The sequence below is a fragment of the Sceloporus occidentalis genome, unplaced genomic scaffold (genome assembly GCF_023333645.1).
Source record: "Sceloporus occidentalis isolate IW3139 unplaced genomic scaffold, rSceOcc1.0.p SCAF_407, whole genome shotgun sequence".
In the NCBI taxonomy this organism is placed as follows: Eukaryota; Metazoa; Chordata; class Lepidosauria; order Squamata; family Phrynosomatidae; genus Sceloporus; species Sceloporus occidentalis.
Window position 1 is genome coordinate 289,824 of NW_028317387.1, and position 22,943 is coordinate 312,766.

The following is a 22,943-nucleotide window of genomic DNA, read 5'->3' on the forward strand; positions in this document are numbered from 1 at the left end:
TGTCTTCAACTTAAATCTTGTACGCAGTTCCAACCAGCTATGGAATGCTCTCTCGTGAGATGGTGTCTTCTCAAGACATGCCAAATGCCTGCTAAGGTGTTTCCAGTCATTTGTTCTTCTCGAACTTAAAGCAGATGCAATGAGGTCTGTTTGGAAGACTTTGCAGCAAAAACAATACACGGCATTCTTACTCTTTGAGTACATAAGCCACGACCTCTCCACTTTCTCCATATTGCAATAATACATCCGATGAAAGCCTCGATTTCCTTCAGATTTGTCCTTTGGAAAGCTGAAACTTTTCAGCTGGTGTGGACCGTATGCTACCAGGAAATCTCTCAGCTTACTGCTCATATTTGGCCAGAGCCCTGGGTCTTCAAGAAATAGAGAACTGAACTCAGCGTCACCAGGAACCAGCTCATCCACCGTGCTCACATCTGTTGGGCTTTCCTCTTCACGAATATGTAGAGCTTCCTCAGTTTGTGATGCTGATGTGGATGCCGTAGCAGTTATCTCCTCAGTTGGAAACTCTTGCTCCATAGGAGCTTTGTCTTGACTCCCTGGATTAATAAATTTCAGCATGGCTCCTTTCTGCTTAGATAAAAAAGCCTTTTTCGCTACTCTAATCTTTGCATATTGTGCACCAGAAAGACGTATGCGTTTCTTTCTGCCAGACATGGCTTAAGCATATTGTTGGCAAAAGGTCACACAAATGTAAAGACTTTAGCGCTGCGTATCAAGAAGACAAAATCACAAAAAATACAAAAATTTTAACTACATAATAAGTACTTATCTCTTTGAAGTAAAGACTGCTGTCAATTATATATATATATATATATATATATAAATATTAGCCCCTGCTGTCAATATGTATAAATATTAGATCCTGCTGTCAATATATATATACCGTATTTGCTCTGAAAATTACCCCTTGTCGTATAATCGATGTTACCTTCTAATCAGACCTCAAATGAGGTCTGACTATGAGACTAAGATCCAGATCCCCGCAGAGCTGCAGTGGACCTGGATCCTCCTCTCCACTAACCCCCCTGGTATAACCGGGCACTGGCGGAAGTGCCAGGGGCAGCAGGGGTTGTATACGTGCATCGCACAGATCCCACTGCAGGGAATTCTCCTCTCTGGCAGCCGGGGAAGGTCAACCCCCACTACAGCGGGCACTTCCGCCGATGCTTCAGTGACGGAGCACTGGCGTCACGTGACCTTCCGGGAAGCGGAGGTTGCCTACACGAATTGCGCAGACACCCACCTGCTGCCCCCAGCGAGAAGAGAGAAGAAGCAGCAAGCAGATGAACTGGTAAGTCTGGGGGTTGCATATGAGGGACATAAGGCATTTCTGGAGGCAGAGTGCCCCATGAAATGCCTTTTAACTCCTTATATACCAATGTGCCCCATGACGTGGCATATAGAAGGTTAAAAGGCATTTCTGAAGGCAGAGTGGCATATCGAAGGTTAAAAGGCATTTCTGAAGGCAGAGTGGCATATAGTGGGTTAAAAGGCATATCTGAAGGCAGAGTGGCATATAGGTGGTTAAAAGGCATACTCATCCACATGGGGCGCAAATACATAAGGAGAAAAAGAAACAAAGATAGTGTAATGTAGTAAGGAGCAATATGTGGTGTATAGTCCCCTCTATAATGAAATCAGCAATTGTGTTTCACAAATTTAAGTTTCCTTTTCCATAATATATTCAGATTGAAATAGAGTAAATAACACGATACCTTCACTTTTCCTCACACTGATGTCTGGAGTTTTGTCCTTTGAAGTGGCTAGAAATTCAGGAAGGCGTTTTATCTCTGGATAAATAAAAATTAAAGTTCTATTTATCCCTACAGTAAGTAAAGTGCCAGGAAACAGATAACCAAATACACACCAGGACAGGCTCTGCCACACAAACCAGGACAGGCTCAGCCATCATCAGGATGGGATAAGCTACTAAGAGCATAAAAAATGCTTTCCACATTGCTGCTTGTTGCATGTTTGCCCCCTTTGTGTATCTGACTGTGCCCCCTGCCAGGCCCCTTTGTGCATTTTGCCCCAACACATCCCTGTCTATTGATTTATTTGATGCCCCCAGCCAGCCCCCCTCCCTTGTGTTTTGATGCCCCCCCTTTTGTACTGGTTAATTATAATGCCCCTATACCCATGTGTATTACCCCCCCTTTGTGTATAGATTGTCCTAACCACCCTGTTGAGTACTTATGTCCCCACTCCCCAGCCACCCTCTAGGAGCATGAATATGTCTCTCCATGACTCCATCCGTCCGTCTATCACCTCAATTATGTATTTCTTAAACTCTTCTGGAATTGGATAATTTACATTAAATCATTAGAAGATTAGAAATGTTAATGGTATAACCAACGCGACTTATTTGGTTTAGACTTGAGACTTGCAAGGTTGACCCTAATTATTTTGGACATACTTAACAAAACACTCAACCATAACTCAAATGGAAAAGAGATATGACTAACAGGCACAAAGTATGGTGAAGAAGATGACCACCAACATTTTTAATAATAAAACAAACCCTTTAAAATGAGGCCTTTCTTTAGAGGGCCAGACAGATAACCACACGTCTGAGGAAAGTATAATGTGGCTTTAATGTTGGAAATGATAGTGGCGTAATGGATTCCCCACTCAGACACTGCATTTCTTATTCATTTCGGAGCACTTGAGTTCTTCACTTGGAGGCTGGAAAGGCTGTGATGGATAAGTTGTAGCCCTATTAGCTGTAGTTACCTCACAAACAGAAGGCACAGCCATTGTATGTTAACATTAAACCTCCAAGGCCAAGAACGTAGTCAGGTTTTCAATCATTGAGCTTATTGATAACAGCCCTCTACTTCAATGTTTAGTGTGCTCCAATTAGCATTCAAAATAATACTGGATTTTACAGTATTTTACAATGTGCCCCAGGAAAAAACATATCTATATCTTTTTAACCTTATTACCTGTCTGTATTTGTATTCCAGTTAACCAGTGGTATAAAGTTGTATGTTTCCTCTATGTTCTTTAGGATGTGACATAAACCATCACCATTATATATAACCAGGTTCTACATATGTATTACAAAAAGTCCTATACATATTTGGAGGAAAAAACAGCGATTTAAGATGTTCATGATAACCTCCATAAACAGCTATTTAACTCAGAATCTGGTCGTTCTAGGTACAGGCTTAACACTTGAGCTGACAGCTCACGTCTCCTGTGCTCCATTTTTGATCCTGCCACTGTTGCCCTGACTAATACTTCTCCGGTCCAGGTAATAATGAAGTTAAAAGCACAATTAAGGTATTGAGGTCATACATGTGTGCTGTTTTGAGCAGTTGCCATTTGCTTTGTACCACCTACCAGTCCACCCATTTTGGTTCCCATTTCATATTAAATAGAATATTGTCAATATGGAAGAACAGAGGTTATAGGGGACTGAACATCAACTGCACACATTTCAGACATGGTGCACTGTAGGCCTGCAAATATGTTTCAATAATATTCTAAAAGCAACTGATTATGTACCCACTCCCCAGCCACCCTCTAGGGGCATAAATATGTCTCTCCATGACTCCATCCATCCGTCTATCACCTCAATTATTTGTTTTTTTTAAATACTTACCGCGGACTTTTTGGCATTACGAGCTTGCATGCACACTACTCATGTTGTGCCTATATGGACTGTGAGCGCAATTCCATCATTCATACTTGTTTTTGCCTAAAGATACTGCACCATTGTAGTTTTTTTTTTTTTTTATAGACTCTCCATGAAGATAAAAAAAATAATTTTTTTCACTACACATTGATGGGTCCAAAGCATCTATATTGTTTGTAAGTGCAACTATATCACATATATCACTTATTATTGGTTATACACTCTGCATTATTATATTTTTTCCCTATATGTATTTGCGCCCCAATCATCTGTTTATTTAAATCGTTTGTGGACTGACTTTGTTTTACTGTTTAAGTTATTTAGTATTGATAGAATTACATATAAACGTTGATCAAAAAACTGTTTCTCCACTGCTTGTTTCATTATTAAATTAACCCTGTATTAATTTGTATGGCTCATATATGAAAAATGTGTGGCCCACGCACGCTTCTGATGAAGTGGCCCACTGCAGAAAAAACTTGGCATACAAAGATGCCAACAAAGCCTGCAAAAAGGCGATTAAAATGGCTACATTGGAAAATGAGAAACTACTGTTTTTGCTCGATTATTAGACTACCCCGATTATAAGTCCCTCAAAAATTTTAATATTAATTTAGGAAAAAAGAAAAAGCCTACCCTATAGGAAAAAAGTTTTTACTGGTTAATATTAATTCACATGTAAACTATTTTTCCATATTTTGTTTGTATTTCCTTTTATTTGCCAACCTGCCCCTCAGTTATGCACATCTGGCACCCAGATATGCCTCATACCCCCTATATGCCACTCTTCCTCCCAGATAAGCCTTATAACCCCCTATATGCCACTCTGCACCCAGATATGACTTATATCCCCCTATATGCCACACTGCCCCCCAGGTATACCTTATACCCACCTATATGCCACTCTGCCTCCCTGATATGCCCTATACCCACCTATATTCCACTCTGCCTCCCAGAAATGTCTTATACCCCCCTTATATGCCACTCTGCCCCCCCAGATATTGCTTATACCCCCATATGCCACTCTTCCTTCCAGATAAGCCTTATACCCCCTATATGCCCCTCTGCCCCATATATGACTTATATCCCCCCTATATGCCACTCTGCCTCCCTGATTGACCAAGCATCATTAACATTGCCCCCAGATATGCCTTACACCCCCTATGTGCCACCCTGATATGCCCTGATATGAAGCAGCGGAGGTTGCCAGAGAGGAGGATCTATGTCCCCCACAGCACTGCTGGGGACATGGATCTTAGTCTTATAGTCAGACCTCCATTTTGAGATCCGTTTATAAGAGCAACTTGAATATAAGACTAGGGGTATTTTTTATTTGCATTTTTTCCTGGGAAAAAAAAAAAAACAACTCATCTTGTATTCAAGCAAACACGGTAATTGCCAAGGATAGTAAAACTAATTCCAATATATTTTCAAGTAAGTAAATGGGGAAAATGTTAAAGGTAGAGAATGTTTGCCCTCTTATTATCTGAAACTGGAAACGTGTGAGGGTTAGTGAGGACAGAGAGAAAGCTGACATCTCAAATACTTTTTTTCTTCTCCTTATACCATGCAACAACCAATGACGGAGCCCCTGCTCGCTAATGTTACAGAACCATTACAGCAAAAATGGGATTGGCTAACACAAGAATAAGTGCTCAAGCAATTAAATACGGTTAAGGTAGACAAGGCTCCTGGACCGGATGGTATACACCCAAGGGTACTTAAGGAGCTAAACCTAATTCTGGCCCAACCATTATTCTTTCAGTTCAGGCATAGTGCCATTAGATTGGGGCAAGGCAGATGTTGTGCCCATATTTACATAGGGTTCAAAATCTCAACCGGGCAATTACGGGCCAGTAAGCTTAACATCGGTAGCGGGGAAATGATTTGAAGGGTTGCTAAAGGTATACATTTAAGATCATATCTTGATCCAGAATCCAATTAGTAGAAGTCCACATGGATTTGTTAGACAGGTCTTGTCAAACCAGCTTATTAGCATTCTATGAAGAAGTTAGTAAAAATATAGATCTGGGTGTGGCTGTAGATGTGATTTATCTGGACTTTGTTAAGGCATTTGATACAGTTACACACAAAAGGTGTCTTGACAAATGAACAGAAACAGGCTTACGGGCAAATGTCTGTATTTGGATGTTAAAGTAGCTAAAAGATAGAATGCAGTGAGTTCTTGTGAATGGATGTTTCTTGGAAGGATTTTTTCCCCCTGACTGCAGAATTCGAAGTAGCTTAATTAGGTTTTTTTTTTTGCCTCTACTTGTAAAAGTATAACCTCCCCCGCTCCTGCTCACTACCCCGTAACCAGTTAACCCGCAACTATTAGAATATACTACCCTATAATGATGGATGTGGCCCTCTAGAACACAGAAATATGTACCGGTGGTACATAATCAGTGGATTTTGCAGAACATTAATTCAGTCATTGTTCAACTGTGTATAAGAAATTTAAAGAAAATTGCAAACTAATTTTACTTTCTTTAGGTTTGTTACATACTAGCTCTACTTTTTGTTTCTATGGTAGACAGTCTGAAAATATTGGATGTTTAAGCTAAAAATTCCATGCAACTGTGCTACGTTGTCTAAGAATACAATGTCATATGAGGCACAGTGGGCATTTAATTTTCTGTGGATAAACTAGAAGTCATTAAAATTAACATAAATGGTATCAGAACAGATCTGCAAATATGTTGCCCAAGGTCACTCTGAAATCTGGTATTGGTGAAATGCTTCCTTATCTCGTCAAGACGGATATACCATACACTTCTGTATAACACTGATCGCTAATTACAGGACAGTACACACACTTCCTTGCTCTCCTTATGTCCTTGGGAAATGGAGTTTAGGATTCCTCAGATCGAACACCTTTGAATATACCTTAATGATGCTTGGTCAACTCATCTCTTTAGAAAAACAAAAACAAAAAAAAAAAAAACATCTTTTAGGTCATCTTTTATTAGGATCTCTTTAAAACTTTTCAATGTCCAGTTCCTATCTGTATAGTTGCAATATGAATTGTCTAGTCTTGAAGGCTTTAATGGTTTAATTTATAGATTAAAAGGTTGTTTGCATCGTACACCCACTCCAGGACACACTGTGACTGCTCCGGAGAACGGTCACAAACACCACTGTAAAAGATTTTGCCACTGGCAAATAGACGGGTAAAATATTTTTCAATTCAATATTTTTCTCAAGTTTTCACCATGCTTACCTGGGAAATCCCTTTCCTTGTCCATTTTCAGGTGGCAGAAAGGAGAGATGTCTCCACCTCTCAGGAATGGCAGGGACTTCTATAAAAGATCTGGAACCTCCCCAAATGCCCTGTTAGTTAAAAAGACTTACTCAGAACAAACATGTCATAAACTAATGTGGGTAGGGAAAAAATTATGTGCCATCTGGAAATGGACAAGGAAAGGGGATTCCCAGGTGGCACGAAGAAAAATGGGATGCACTGCTTGTTGAAGGACCCTGCAGCCAAACTTGGCATCTTCAACAGCCATGAGGTCAAGACGGTAATGTTTAGAGAATGCGTGGAAGTTAGTCCAGGTGGCCACTTTACAAATGACAGTGTAAGGACTTACCTGCCTCTCCGGTCCCACGCCGTGGCCGGTCCCGCGACGCTTGCTCCTCAGACGGCTTCCTGGGCAGCGAGTACCACCGCTACCCGGTCGGCGTCTTCACCGTGTGGTCGGCCACAGGTAGCACAGCTCCGCCGTGTGGTCAAAACATAATATTACACGTTACATCTGTAACGTGTTCTTATAACCTCAGGTATCCTCCTTAATGCAGGACACACTTCCACCTTTCCCTATTTAAACCTGGACTTCCTCTTCTGGGTCACCCTTGGTTGGTGTATTCTGCTGTTTTCCTGTGCGAGTTGCTGTGACTATTTCTTCGTTTGACCAGGCTTGCTGACTTCGCTCCTGTTTTCTGATTTGGCTTCTGTTCTCTGATCGTTGGTATTGACTCGGCTTGTTTGACTATGCCAGGGGTGTCCAAGTTTTTTCTGCAGTGGGCCACTTCATCAGAATTGTATACGTGCGCGGGCCACACATTTTTCACTGTGACAAAAAATATGGCCTTTAATAAAATATGCAGATTAAAATAAAGTAAAATGACACAAAACCTTTACTCTTCCTCTCACTGATTTCTGGGCCTCCAGGATTCCCTAGATTTATTCTAGGGATGAACTAAAATGAAAATTCTGGACCAAAACATTCAGGGTTCACTTAGCCAAAACCGAAAATGACCCCCACCTTTAAAAATAATAATAAAAACTCACATGTTTAATAAAAGTAGGTAACACACAATTGGACAAAATTAGCAATATGACTTGGCATGATAGGAGTGTGATTGCTAACAGCAATCACACTCCTATCATACCCAGGCAACCAGTAAATGCTGGTACCTAGGCATGATGGGACTGTGCTCGCTGTGATTGCTGTTAGCAATCACACTCCTATCATGCCAAGTCAGCCAGTACATGCTGGTACAGGGTGGCTGTAAGTGATGTGCAGACCCCATACTGCTGGCAGCATCACTACACAAGGGGGGCAGCTAGCTAGGTTTCAGCATGTACTGGCCGACTTGGCATGATAGGAGTGTGATTGCTAACAGTAGTCACAGTCCCATCATGCCTAGGTTCCAGCACTTACACATCCATCCAGTAAATGCTGGAACCTAGGCATGATGGGACTGTGATTGCTGTTAGCAATCACACTCCTATCATGCCAAGTCAGCCAATACACGCTGGTACAGGGTGGCTGTAAGTGATGTGCAGACCCCATACTGCTGGCAGCATCAATACACAAGGGGGGCAGCTAGCCAGGTTTCAGCATGTACTGGCCGACTTGGCATGATAGGAGTGTGATTTCTAACAGCAATCACAGTCCCATCATGCCTAGGTTCCAGCACTTACACATCCATCCAGTAAATGCTGGAACCTAGGCATTATGGGACTGTGATTGCTGTTAGCAATCACACTCCTATCATGCCAAGTCAGCCACTACATGCTGGTACAGGGTGGCTGTAAGTGCAGACCCCATACTGCTGTAAGCATCACTACACAAGGGGGCAGCTGGCCAGGTTTCAGCATGTACTGGCTGACTTAGCAATCACACTCCTATCATGCCAACAGCAATCACAGTCCCATCATGCCTAGGTTCCAGCACTTACACATCCATGCTATCACACACACACACTCATTTATTCATATAATCATTAATTCACAGATTCATTCCCTCAATCACACACACTCATTCAAACACCCTCCCCACCCCCTTACCTGCACTGCAGCTCCTCGATGCCGCTCACAGACTTCAGCAGGGGGCGCGGCCTCCCTCTGCCTTCTCTGCTAAAGCACAGAGGAAGTAGGATGTCACGTGAATTCCGCTTCCTCTGTGCAGTCCAGAAGACCCTCCCACAAGTAAGTAGCAGGGCTTGAGGTGCGGCTCGCGTAAGATCGGTTGCCCTGGCTGCCGATCTTACGCGGGCCGCACCTCGAGGTCTCGCGGGCCGCACCTCGAGGTCTCGCGGGCCGCATGTTGGACGCCCCTGGACTATGCCTTTGGATCACAGGATCTTCCTTTTAGAATCAATGCTCTAAGTTTTAGATGATCCAGGTTTGGGTGACAGACAGGTCCTTGTAGGAGTAAGTCCTGCAGAATGGGAAGACAGAAAGGGCTGTCGCAGGCCTGTTGTATTAGGTTAGTAAACCAAGCTCTCTACGGCCAGTACGGGGCAAGGAGTATAACTGGAAGAGCATTTTCCCTTTTCTTCAGAAGCCTCGCAAGAAGTGGAATAGGGGGAAATGTGTAAACTAGCTTAAAATTTCACATCTGGGACAGGACCTCCAGTCCTCTTAGATGTTGTCATAAATCTACTCACCCTCCTCCTAGTTCCAGAGTCAGGAGAACACAGCAGCACATCATCTCTTCCCCCCCTGCTCTCTGACACGAGCAGAAGCTCTGTGCGGACCCACCCCCTCCACTGCCTGCAGAGGCTAGCAGGGAGGGGGAAGACACTCACAGGTTACCATGGAGACGAATCTCCTCCCTGCTGCTGTTAGACGCAGGCAGAGAGAGACGTGTATAAGCGCTGCTATGGCAACACGTCCGTCACCATGACGTCATTTTGGTTCCAAATCCAAATGAATATAAGCCCTGTTCTCCCAGAAACCTTTGCTCAGGTATCAGCTGGACTTTGCCTCTATACCCAAGCGTTTATTTCTTCTGCCTACTCGTGTACCGGATCCCCTGTTGTGTATTTTGAACAGTGTTTCCCTGCAGCCTGCGTCGACCATTTGCCTGTGACCTGACTTCGCTTTCTGGATTACCCTTTTTGTACCTCGCCCGGCCTGTGTGTGTGTTTGGCCTTTCCTAATAGGAACTACCTGTTTTTTGGCTCACGGGTTAGCCGTGATAGATGTCCCCTAGGTGAAAGGGAGAAGAAATTCTCCACCTGCTTGTTGGTGCTTGATGCCATGAGGTCTATCTCAGGAGACACTCCATCTGTCACCTGCAAATACGGCTTCTCCGCTCAGGAAGTCTGCTTGTATGTTTGTAGGACCTTTGATATGGACTGCTGACAAGTGAGAAAGGTTTATGGGCCAAACTAAACCTATCTTGAAAGCAAGAGCATGAAGATTCCAGCTTCTCGTTCCTCCCAGTTTGTTGATATAACAACCAGTGGCGTCGCTTCAGGGGGCCAAGGGGGGGGGCAATTATTCCTTGCCCACCCTGTTGCCCCCCCACCGAATTTGGAACCACCCAGGACAGTCCCACAATGGGACTTTAACCCCTTGACTGCTAACGACGGCATGGTGCCGTCGCCAGCACTACCCTAGCTTGACGGAGGTCTGTGGACCTCCATCACCACCTACCCCGGCGATCTGCCCCTCAAACCAAAGGGCATCACCGGGGCCACCTGATCCGCCCGGTGACGCCTCGCGCAATGACACGATGACGTCACCGCGCAACTTTATTAATTGACAATTGTCAGTTAAAGAGGTATGGGGGGCATGCTGCTTAGATGCCTGTATCTCAGGCATCTAAGCAGCTACAGACCCCCAACATATACCGTTTCCAACATATCACCTTTCCAATGGTATATAACTTGTAAAAAAAGAATTAAAAATATTAAGTTAAAAAAATAAAAATGTAAAAAAAAAAAAAAAAATGATTTGGGGGTCTCTAAAGGCAGATAAAAAAAGATCAAAATTGCCTAGAGACCCAAATAAAATTATTTAAACAAAGTAGTTTAACCATCTCATCCCTGGAGCGCCTTGCATTTTTACTGCAAAACTTATTTTTGCTGTAAAAGTGATTTTTTTTTCTCCCTTTACCATCATTTCTTTGGGATTGTAAGGGGAAAGAATGGTGTGTGCTTCTGTGAGTGAATGTATGGAAAGTATGGTGTGTGCTTCTGCGAGTGAATGGAGATATGAAAGGCGTGTGAAAGATCAGTAATTAGGGTTGAAGCCTTGACGTGGCATTACTGCTCACGTAGGAAGTTAAATTATGGCACAAAAAGTACACATTTGCAAAAACTACATCCCTTGGAGCATCAAATGAGGGGCTACATGTGTTTCTAGTACAAACCTGGAGTGCGCAAGACACAAATGAACATGTCGCTATGGTTAGAAAAACTAGCCAAAACGACATATTCCATCATTATTTGTGCACTCAACTTTTGTCCTAGAAATAAATGTAGCCCCTCATTTGAAGCTCCAAGGGGTGTAGTTTCTTAAAATGGATGCATTGTCTGAATGAAGGAGAGCATGAGTTAATATGTGGATGAATTGTCTGAATGAGGGAGAGCATGAGTTAATGTGTTTGTGTGTATCATAGATGTATAATTGTGGAAGGGCAAAGATGGCACTAGCAGGATGTTTGAGCCTTGGGGACCAAGATGGCACAGGCAGGGTGTATTTGGGACAAAGATGGCAAATCTTATGTGTGTTATCTGGGTGCTGGCCAGGTTCTATGTGGGCAGTGTGGACGCCAGGGCTAGCTTTGGGGTGTGCAACCTGTGATCTATGCCTGTAATTTAGGGGGTTTTAAATATACCTTTACTGCCGTGTTTTTATGTGAATTCCAATTGATCTACACTGCAAAGCTGGGTTTCTGTGTTATTCTGTAGATCCATATCTGCTATGCTATGTTTCCATACATTATTTATGTACACCTGCAAATACAGGGTTTGTATGTCTTGTTCAGTTGATTAATACCTGCAATGCTTTTTCCATGTATTTATTTGATCTATACCTGCAATGCCACGTTTCATTTATTATTATTGTATACATGCAAATACAGGATTTGTATGTCTGATTCTGTTTATTTGATATATACCTTCAGTGCTGAGATCACAAGTGAATTTCAATTGATCTATACATGCAATAGATATATATATATCGGCGGCAGGGACTAATATATATATATATATATATATATATATATATATATATATATATATATATATATATATATATATATATATATATATATATATATATATATATATATATCGGCAACTGGGGCTAATATTAATATATATGGGCAGCAGGGGCTAATATATATATATTCAGGCTTCCCATGTTGAATGATCAAGTATTGTATTGTCCAATAACAAAAGTATCATTCCATAGCACATTACTTTGGCAATATATATATATATATATATATATGTTTTTTCAGTGGTATGATTTAATGGTGGAAATTATTAATCCCCCCCCAGTTTGACTGTGGTATCTTGTGTGCCCCCCCTATATATTGTTTCTAGAGTCGCCACTGATAACAACAAAGCCGTGACCGGCTCTTACCACAGTACCCGCCGGGAGTCCTGGAAAACTAAATAAAAAAGATACAGAACTTCTTCCCACAGTTCCTTCCTGAGAAAGGCAGGAAATTACACTGGGAATTTGGAGAGGTTCCAAATCTTTTATAGAAGGCCCTGTCATTCTTGAGGGGTGGAGACATCTCTCCTTCGTGCCACCTGAAATGGCAGGGGAAAGTATATGATTCAATTTAAATAATTACATCTAAAGAAAGCCCTTCTTGTCCTGAAAAAATATAACTTGTGTGGGTTCAGTAAATGGGAAAGAAGAAAATTACAGCTAAACACAAGCACCGTAAAAAATCAGCCACTGTCACAAGGGGGTTAAAGGATAGCTATGAAGTTATAAATATAGTTATAAAGATACTAGGTGCTTTTTCCTTGTAGGATTTTAAGCACCATGGACAGGGTATCTGGCATCCCATGAAAATAACCTGCTTGGATGCACTTCATGTTTTACTATTCTTACGATTAAGTCTGGCCAGGATTCTAGGTAATACCGTATTGGCTCGATTATAGGCCGCACCTTAAAAGTTAGGTCGTTTTTTAAAAGACAAATTTAGATTTTTTGAAAAAATACACATTAGTGGAATAGTAAAACAGTATTCTAACACACTGTTTTTAACATTTTTGGTATCTATTATGCAGTTAGTTAACATATGTTACATACAAACAGAAAACCAATAGCCATTTTAATGCACCTTACTTTGCTGCCAATCTGCCCCCCCGATATGCTGCCACTCTGCCCCCTCCAGATATGCTGCCACTCTGCCCCCTCCAGATATGCACCCCCCTAGACTTACCAAAGCAGACTCCCGGGTGTCTAGCGGGGCTGGCGGAGGACATCTGTGCAATATGCATAGACAACCTCCCGTGCCGGCACCCCCCGTGGAAAGTGCTGGCTGTCTCAGCGCATCGCGTAGACGTCCACGGCTGCCGGAGAGTAGGATCCAGGTCCCCTGCAGCACTGCGGGGGATCTGGATCCTAACCCTGCTGCCTGCCCGGCACTGCATGTTCCGGGCGCCGGGCGATACGAATTCCGCATTCCTGCGCTAAACTCCGAATATAGGCCGCACCCCCACTTTAAAGACCTAAAGTGGGGGGGGAAAGTGCGGCCTATATTCAGGCAAATATTTATAACATGATGCTCCCTAAGAAAAGTTAGACTTTCTGGTAAACATCAAAGATCTTATACCTTAAATATAGGCATCTGCAAGACAGGTTGCACCATGGATACAAACACCCTTCAGTTTGGGTAGCCTAGGCGGTCAAAGTTGATCTTCTAATTTACCGTATTGGCCTGACTATAGGCCACATTTTCCCCCTAATTTATGTCTTTAAAATAGGGGTGCAGCCTATAATCGGGGTTTAGCTCAGGGATGCGCAATTTGATCGTATTGCCCAATGCCCAGGACATGCAGTCCCGGCCCCGGGCAGGTGTTTTTCTTTTTCATTTAGCCCTGCAGCAGGCAAGCAGCAGGGTTATGATCTAGGTTCCCTGCACTGCTGCAGGGTACCTGGATATTCCTCATTGGCAGCCGGTGAACATCTGCCTGATACGCGCAGACAACCTCCGCTGCTGCTGTCTACCACTTCCACCAGGGCTTCTATGACGGAGCACCAGAAGGTCATATCATGCAGGCACTTCGTCATAGGAGCCATCGTAGAAGTGGCTCTTGGGGGGGATGGTTTGGGAAAGGTGTGAATTTATAATTTAGAGACAAAAAAAAATAATCATAAGAGGCATTTAAAGAAAAAAAAGAGGCAATTAAAAAGGAGAGAGAGAATACAAGACAAAAGAGGGGGATTATCAAAAGGTGGAATGAGGGGAGATAGAAGAGAAACAAGCAAGAAAAGAGGAAGAGGAACAGAGAAGAGAGGGTGGGACGAGAGGAAAGGAAACAGAAAATTGGGAAGAGACAGGCAAGGCACCTGCACACTCACTAACACAGACACATTAACACGCATATAACACCACCCCCACAGCCAGACACTGATACTAAAATAAGCACACATACATACCTATAACATGATAATGATTTTAAATTCATGATCTCAATTTTCACCTATATTTGACCAATAGGTAGATCGTATCATAGTAGTATGGTAATGCAACGTGTCACAAGTCCCTATTAAACCAAAACCAGACTCCAAGAGTATCCCAAGTACATCTCACTACTTAAAAAAGAAGGCCTCAAAGTCCAGCCATGCAAGCAGATAAACAAAACGGGTGGGCAGACAGTTAAACTCCATAGAGTTTAACTTAATTTCAAAATTTCTAATCGGGCAGTGCAACTTGCTTTTAGACACTAAATCCACAGACCAGCCGCTCAAAGTATCAATAGTCGCATCACAAAGGAAATTCACTACATAAGCTGAGGCAATACAAGGTTCAAAGCTTGATGAAATAGCCTCAAATGCCAGTAGTGTCTTTTTGCACAGTGAGCAAACTGCATATTTGGTCTCAATATAACTTTTTTAAGCATGACCTCCAAGGGATTCTCAGCATTCATCCAAGATTATACTTGGGCAGTAGAAGGAGCAGAGCAGAAATTCAGTCACCAAAAAACTGGTCCATTACCGTAGAAAGTAACAGTGTGGCCGGCATGCATGGCAGTCTCCCCCGCCCCAAGGCACCAGCAGGGCCACCTTGACACCATCCACAGTATGTGGAAGAGGTGCCTTGCTGCTGCCACCCAAAGGGGTGAAATAGATTACCTCCGTTGTATCCCATTGAAACATGAAACGCAGTACCTAAACAGAACCCAGAGCACTTACCGTATTTGCTCGATTATAAGACGAGGTTTTTTCCAGAGCAAATGCTCTGAAAAATACCCCTCGTCTTATAATCAGGGTCGTCTTATAATCAGACCTCAAATAGGTCTGATTATGAGACTAAGATCCAGATCCCCCGCAGCGATGCAGAGGACCTGGATCCTCCTGTGTTAATCCCCCCCCCCCCCAATTTACTGGTGCTTCTGAGTCCCCGGTGCTTAGTCCGGGCTGCGTGTAGAGCTCTACGCGATACAATCGCGTAGAGCTCTACACGCTTCCCGGACTAAGCACTGGGGACCCAGATGCAGGGGACCTGGATCCTCCTGTGTTAACCCCCGACCCAACTTACCGGTGCATCTGAGTCCCCGGTGCTTAGTCCGGGCTGCGTGTAGAGCTCTACGCGATTGTATCGTGTAGAGCTCTACGCTCTACACGATACAATCGCGTAGAGCTCTAAACGCTGCCCGGACTAAGCACCGGGGACTCAGAAGCACCGGTAAGTTGGAGGGGGGGGGCATAACACAGGAGGATGCAGGGGACCTGCATCCTCCTGTGTTATGCCCCCTCCAACGTACCGGTGCTTCTGAGTCCCCGGTGCTTAGAGCTCTACGCGATTCGCGTGGAGCTCTACATGCTGCCCGGACTAAGCACCTGGGGCTCAGATGCAGGGGACCTGGACCCTCCTGTGTTATGCGCCCCCCCCAACTCAGAAGCACCGGTAAGTTTGGAGGAGGGAGGGGGAGTGTTAAATGTGGGTTTGAGGCATTTCTGGAGGCAGAGTGCTCTGTGAAATGCCTTTTAACCCCTTTAATGCCACTCTGCCTCCTGAAATGCCTTAAACCTCCCTATATGCCACTCTTCCCCATAATATGCCTTTTAACCCTCTAAGTGCCAGAGTGGCATATAGGGTTAAAAGGCATATCATGGGGCACAGTGGCATATAGGGTTAAAAGGCATATTATGGGGCACTGTGGCATTTAGAGGGTTAAAAGGCATATCATGGGGCACAGTGGCATATAGGGGGTATAAGGCACTTCTGGGGCAGATGTGCATAACTGGGGGACAGGTTGGAAAATAGAAGGAAATAAAACCAAAATATTTTTCTCAAGCATAGCTTTTATTAAAAAAAGTGTTTAAATGAATTAACATTTACTGGTAAAACTTTTTTCCTATAGGGTCGTCTTATATTCAGGCTTTTTCTTTTTTTCCTAAATTAATATTAATATTTGGGGGGTCGTCTTATAATCAGGGTCGTCTTATAATCGAGCAAATACGGTACTCACAACGGACACTTAACTTCCATATCTCTCCTGTTGTATAACAGACAAAGGTGGGGCAGGGCAAAACTAACGGGGGAGATATAGGTGTCGCGACCACCCACACCAAAGGCACTCACCCTGGAAGTTTTTCCGCCCAGAATATGCCTACCAAAGGAGAAGCCCTCAGCAGAAGTAAACCAGGACTTAGATGATCCCAACAGCAAGGAGGCCTAGTGTAAGCAGATTTATTACCATGTAGAATTGATACAGCAAGGTGCAGGAGCCAGCTCAGGACAGGATCCACAATCGTAAAAACTCAGCAAGGCAGTGGTTAATACAATCAGAAGAGTCATGATAGCCGTGTTGGTACACGAAGCGGGTAGCCAGACAAGCCAGGGGTAAGACAGGACGGGTAGTCAGACAAGACAAACTGGTAAACAAATATATCAGGCAGAAGTACAAAATTACTAAGCAGAAAGTAAGTAGTCAGGCAATCAAAATGTAAAAAATTACAAGATCAGATCAACATTTACGGGTCTACCGTCATTTCCGTGCCACCAGTCTTCTTGCAGAGAGAGACTAGAGTGCCGGTAAGTATATTACTCAGGAGGTCTCTAGGCCAGCGGGCATCAAGCTGCGAAACAGTAACAGGACCCCCAGACCGATACTCCTGTCCCCAGTGTCGGCGGACAGACACCCGACCGCCGGCATCAGAGACACGCAGAGAAGCCCCTGATGCCCGACATTTACAGGCAGAAGTCTTTGCCGGGACCCGAGGTTGCGACCATAGGAGAGGTGAAGTTTGTAGGTTTGTTACTACACTAGGAAGTAGAATCTCGGTTACTGATGCCATGGAACGACAAATTCTAGACTACAGGATCACAACATGTACAGCTGGGGGGGGGGGGTCACATTCACCAAACAGAGCGTTGGCAGGAGAATTTAAAATGCCAGGTTCTTGTGATGTTAAAGAATGAGACAAACATAAATCATGTCAGAACTTTTTCCACCTTTATTGTGACCTATAATGTGAACAATTCAATTGCAAAACAAACTGAAATCTTTGAGGGGGGGGATAACTCACAATAGCCTGGCTGCATAAGTGTGCACACCCTTAAACTAATACTTTGTTGAAACACCTCTTGATTTTATTACAGCAGTCGTTTTGAGTATGGCACATCTTGACATGGCAATATTTGCCTACTCTTCTTTGCAAAAGCGCTCCAAATCTGTCAGATTGCGATGACAACTCCTGTGCACAGCCCTCTTCAAATCACCCAACAGATGATTTGGGTCTGGGCTCTGGCTGGGCCCAAAAAATGTTAATCTTCTTCTGGTGAAGCCATACTTTTGAGGATTTGGATGTGTGTTTTGGGTCGTGAAGGTTTTGTGCCAATATTGCCTGGTATTTGGAACGGTTCATAATTCCCTCCACCCTGACTAAGGCCCAGTTCCAGATGAAGAAAGACAGCCCCAAAGTATGATTCTGCCACCACCATGCTTCACTGTGTGTATGGTGTTCTTTGGGTTATGTGCAGTGTTTTTGCACCAAACGTACCTTTTGGAATTATGGCCAAAAAGTTCAACCTTGGTTTCATCAGACCATAACACATTTTCCCACGTGCTTTTTGGGGACTTGATGTTTGTTTTTGCAAGCTTCAGCCAGGCTTGGATGTTTTTATTTGTATGAAAATGCTTCCGCCTTGCCACCCTACCCCATAGCCCATTCATAACAAGAATACGGGAGATTGTCGTCACATGTAGCACACAGCCAGTACTTTGTGCAGTTCCTTTAATGTTTCAGCAGGCCTCTTGCAAGGCCTCCCTGACCAGTTTTCTTCTTGTCTTTTCATCAATTTTGGAGGAACGTCCAATTCTTGGTAATGTCTCTCCACTTGATGATGACTATTTTCACTGTGTTCCATGGTATATCTAATGCTTTGGAAATTCTTTTGTACCCTTCTCCTGACTGATATCTTTCAACAATGAGATCCCTCTGATCAGGCCCGGACTGGCCATCGGGCACACCGGGCATTTGCCCGGTGGGCCGGGCCGGGCCGCGGCAGGGCCGGATTGATTTAGGGGCTGATGGAGCTGCAGCTCCAAGCCCCTACCTTAAAATAGGCCCAGTCAGGACCGGACTGACTGGGCCTCTACGGCCGTCTATAACGCAGGGCAAAAGGGGCACCTGCCCCTTAACCCTGCAGCAGCTGCGACCGGGCCCGCCACTCTAGGGGGCCCGTGAAACCCCCACGATTAATTCCGCGGGGGCCCGCTACTTACTGGCTAGCCGGGGATGCCGGGGACGCAGGAATCCAAAAGAATCACGTGACGTACGTCACATGACCCTGCTGCGCATCTGCTTCCTCCTGTGCAGAAGAACAGGGTGGTCTGCGAGCGCCGAGCGGCACGTACTCTTTAAATCTTCAGTTGTTAAGGTAAGGGGAGGCTGCATGAAGGAGTGTTTGAGATTGAGTGAGTGAATTAATGAGTATCTGTGAAGGAGTGAGTGAATGAATGTTTGTGAATGAGTATATGTAAATGAGTGTCTGAATGAGGGAATTAATGAGTATCAATGTATGAATATCTGAATGAGTGAATGGATTATCTGTGAATTAGTGAGTAAATATTTGTGAATTAATATGTGTGTGTGTGATAGCATGGATGTGTAAGGGGGGCAAAGATATCACAGGCAGGCTGTTTTGGTGGCAAAGATGCCGCAGGCGGACTGTTTTGGGGCCAAAGATGCCACAGGCGGGCTGTTTTGGGGCCAAAGATGCCACAGGCGGGCTGTTTTGGGGCCAAAGATGCCACAGGCGGGCTGTTATGGGGCCAAAGATGCCACAGGCGGGCTGTTTTGGGGCCAAAGACGCCACAGGCGGGCTGTTTTGGGGCCAAAGACGCCACAGGCGGGCTGTTTTGGGGCCAAAGACGCCACAGGCGGGCTGTTTTGGGGCCAAAGATGCCACAGGCGGGCTGTTTTGGGGCCAAAGATGCCACAGGCGGGCTGTTTTGGGGCCAAAGATGCCACAGGCGGGCTGTTTTGGGGCCAAAGATGCCACAGGCGGGCTGTTTTGGGGCCAAAGATGCCACAGGCGGGCTGTTATGGGGCCAAAGATGCCACAGGCGGGCTGTTTTGGGGCCAAAGACGCCACAGGCGGGCTGTTTTGGGGCCAAAGACGCCACAGGCGGGCTGTTTTGGGGCCAAAGATGCCACAGGCGGGCTGTTATGGGGCCAAAGATGCCACAGGCGGGCTGTTTTGGGGCCAAAGATGCCACAGGCGGGCTGTTTTGGGGGAAAGATGGCAAGTCATATTCTTCCAATTTGGGTCCTAGGCAGGTCTGGGTGCCAGGTCTGATTTGATACTAAGGGGGGTGGCTGGCATAAATACACAATGTAGGGCTGGCTGAGGCATCAGTGCGTCACATAAATCAATACTAAAGTGGGGCTGCTCTCTTGAGTGCATAAATACACGTGGGGGCTGGCAGCATCAATACACAAGAGAGCCAGCTGCGGCCATCACCTAAATCAAAGGGAAAGCGTCCGTGGAAACCCTCCGGATGCGGGTGTCAGTGTGGCAGAGCCTGTCCCGGTGTTTGTGTTTAGGTGTTGGTGTGGCAGAGCCTGTCCGTGTGTGTGTGTGTGTGTGTGTGTGACTGACTGGGTGGCAGAGCCTGTCCTGATGTGTATTTAGTCATCTGTTTTCTGGCTCTTTACTTTCTGTAGGATTAAATTGAACTATTTAATTTTTACTTATCCAGAGATAAAACGCCCTCCTGAATTTGTCACTTCAGAGGTCAAAACATTCTAGGCCCAGCAAAAGTAAAGGTATTGTGTTATTTACTCTTATTTCAACCTGCGTATCTTATTAAAAAGGATTTGTGGCACTAGATTGTGGCTTCAGGGGTCCCGTGTATGATGACTTTTTTTAGTCACATTGCTCAGCCTAGAGGATTGGCTGAGCGCCGCAATTCAGTTGGCGTGGTCTGAGTTTCTTAGTTTGTGACTGGCTGCGAGAGAGGATCCAGGTCCCCTGCAGTGCTGCGGGGAATTTGGATTTTAGTGCGCAACTTCCACTACTTCACTTCCATCTGCCCCAACAGGGGTTAATATATCAACAGAAGAAAAACAGGGCAAATAAGCACCACTGGGTAAGCTTAGCCTGGAGTATTATCTTTATTTTTTTGCTTATTTGCCCCATGTTTCTTCTGTTGATATATTAACCCCTGGTGGGCAGATACAATTTTTTCGGGATCTATTAATTATGTGCATTCTTGAATTTTTTTTAATTTTTTTTTTGATTGCTGTAATATTTGATTTATTGCTTGTATTGTCCATATATTTATATATTGATATTGTATTATGTATTATCTATTTTTTTTGTCTAATTATTATATATTTTCATACCTATTTTAGCGCTGTCAGTTTTTCTATCACGGGACAGAGTGTCATATAGGAGGTATAAGGGATATCAGGGGGCACAGTGGCATCTCTGGCATATAAATAAATAAATAAATAAAAATGGGCTGCTCAGTCTCAAATGCCCGGGCCTATTTTTTGTCCCAGTCCGGGCCTGCCTCTGATGCTTCGGAAGCTCTCTGCGGACCATGGCTTTTGCTCTGAGATGCAACTAAGCAAAGGTCAAGTAAATCCTACTAGAACAGCTGAACTTTATTAGTGCTTAATCAGAGTCACTTTATACGATGGCAGGTGTGTAATGACTATTTAACATGCGTTTGAATGTGATTGGTTAATTCTGAACACAGCCACAGCCCCAGTTATAAGACGGTGTGCAAACTAACCCAACCAGGTTATTGTGAGTTTGTATTTATTTCATAAATATTCTGTAAAGATTTCAGTTTGTTTTGCAATTGAATTGTTCACGGTATAGCTCAGATTAGAGGTGGAATACCTTCAGACATGATTTATCTTTGTCTCATTCTTTATCACAAGAAACTGGCATTTTAACAGGGGTGTGTAGATTTTTTTTATATATATATTCAATGTATATGCAAAATGTAATTAGTCTTAGATTAAAAATCATACATTACTAAACTGGGTTCCAAAACAAAATATTGACACAAAGGCAAATAAGTAAAATGTACTAAATGCTCCTCTCCTCTACACAGATAAAGGAAAAGAGTTAAAAGGTAAAGGGTTTTTTGGGGGAGTACTCCAGTGATGAGGATTTTGATCTTTTCCCTTTATATTTACATTTTGGGACCATACATGATACCATGTCCCCACAAAACCGCATAGCAATCGGTAGTAATGCAAGACTCGTTTAAAATGTAACTGTCATGGAAGAACTAGTATAGCAAACTGTTTTGATCAAGTCACTGACTCTTCAGCATGAAATATTGCTTTATTATTCACCTTCTGCTACAGGTGCTACAGGAAAATGAAGGGACTTAATCTAGGGGTTACTTTAAATATATAGGTAGCAAAGAAAAAAACAAGATTATATACACCTATATACTGTATAATTTATAGGGACACACGAAAAACAGTAAATTCTGTAAATTTACAGATTTGATAATTCCTAGTATAGTCCAATTTTTTTATTTAAAAAAAAAAAAAAAAAATGTCCTACCTGACTGCTTGAATGTGCACTGGTTGTGAGCGCTGCACTTTCTGCCTCTGAAGCATGGACGGAAGAGTGTTGGTTCCTGAGTCTGACAGGTGGCTTCTGTTAAGCTGGCCATTTTTAATGAGTGGTACCGATTCAGGCACACTGCTGTATGTGGAGTATATGTTTTCTAATGAGGAGTTCATGTCATTTACTAGAGATTCTAGGTCGACATCATCATCTAGGGAGGCTTAAGAGAGAAAAAAGCATATAAAAACACAGTAGTTGTATTATTCTCTATAACCGATGTGTTAACACATCGCCAACTATGCCCAAACATGCTAATTACTATTACTAGAGTTATGGCTATGGACAAGGAACTGGCAGCAAGTGCTAGATGTCTGTGCTATAGACTACTCTAGACTGCTATGAATAAACTGTTGAATCCGTAACTTAAAATCATACCAATATTACGCCACATTTGCTTTTGAACTTAAACACTGAAGAAAACTGGTTAATACACATACAAATCCCAACTTAGATAAGAAACAAATGTTTATAAAAGCAAAGCAAAGCTTTATTATACCTCAACATTTGAATTGGCCAGAATGACACTTAATGTTGTTTATTTAGTAAGGTTTTCAACTGAATAATATTTGCTCGATTATAAGACAACCCCCCCAAAATCTGAATATTAATTTAGGAAAAAAATAAAACCTGATTATAAGACGACCCTATAGGAAAAAAAGTTTTACCAGTAAACGTTAATAAAAAAAATAAATATGATTGAGAAAAATATTCCCTTGCAAGCACGCCCTCATTTTGTTTCAACT

The 22,943-nt window shown here is 43.4% G+C and overlaps 1 protein-coding gene across 3 annotated transcripts in view; it reads right to left on the reverse strand.

The window, feature by feature from the left end:
• GRB10 (growth factor receptor bound protein 10) overlaps positions 1-22,346 on the reverse strand; it is a 111,382-nt gene extending 89,036 nt beyond the window's left edge. For 2 of the 3 annotated variants that reach the window (XM_089506657.1, XM_089506656.1), the window contains exon 1: positions 22,135-22,346. In XM_089506657.1, coding sequence (XP_089362783.1) covers positions 22,135-22,316 — 182 coding nt within the window. In that variant the 5' untranslated portion in view covers positions 22,317-22,346. The remainder of the gene's footprint in view (positions 1-22,134) is intronic. The other variant, XM_089506658.1, reaches the window with a different exon arrangement.
• Between the last annotated feature and the right edge of the window lie 597 nt (positions 22,347-22,943).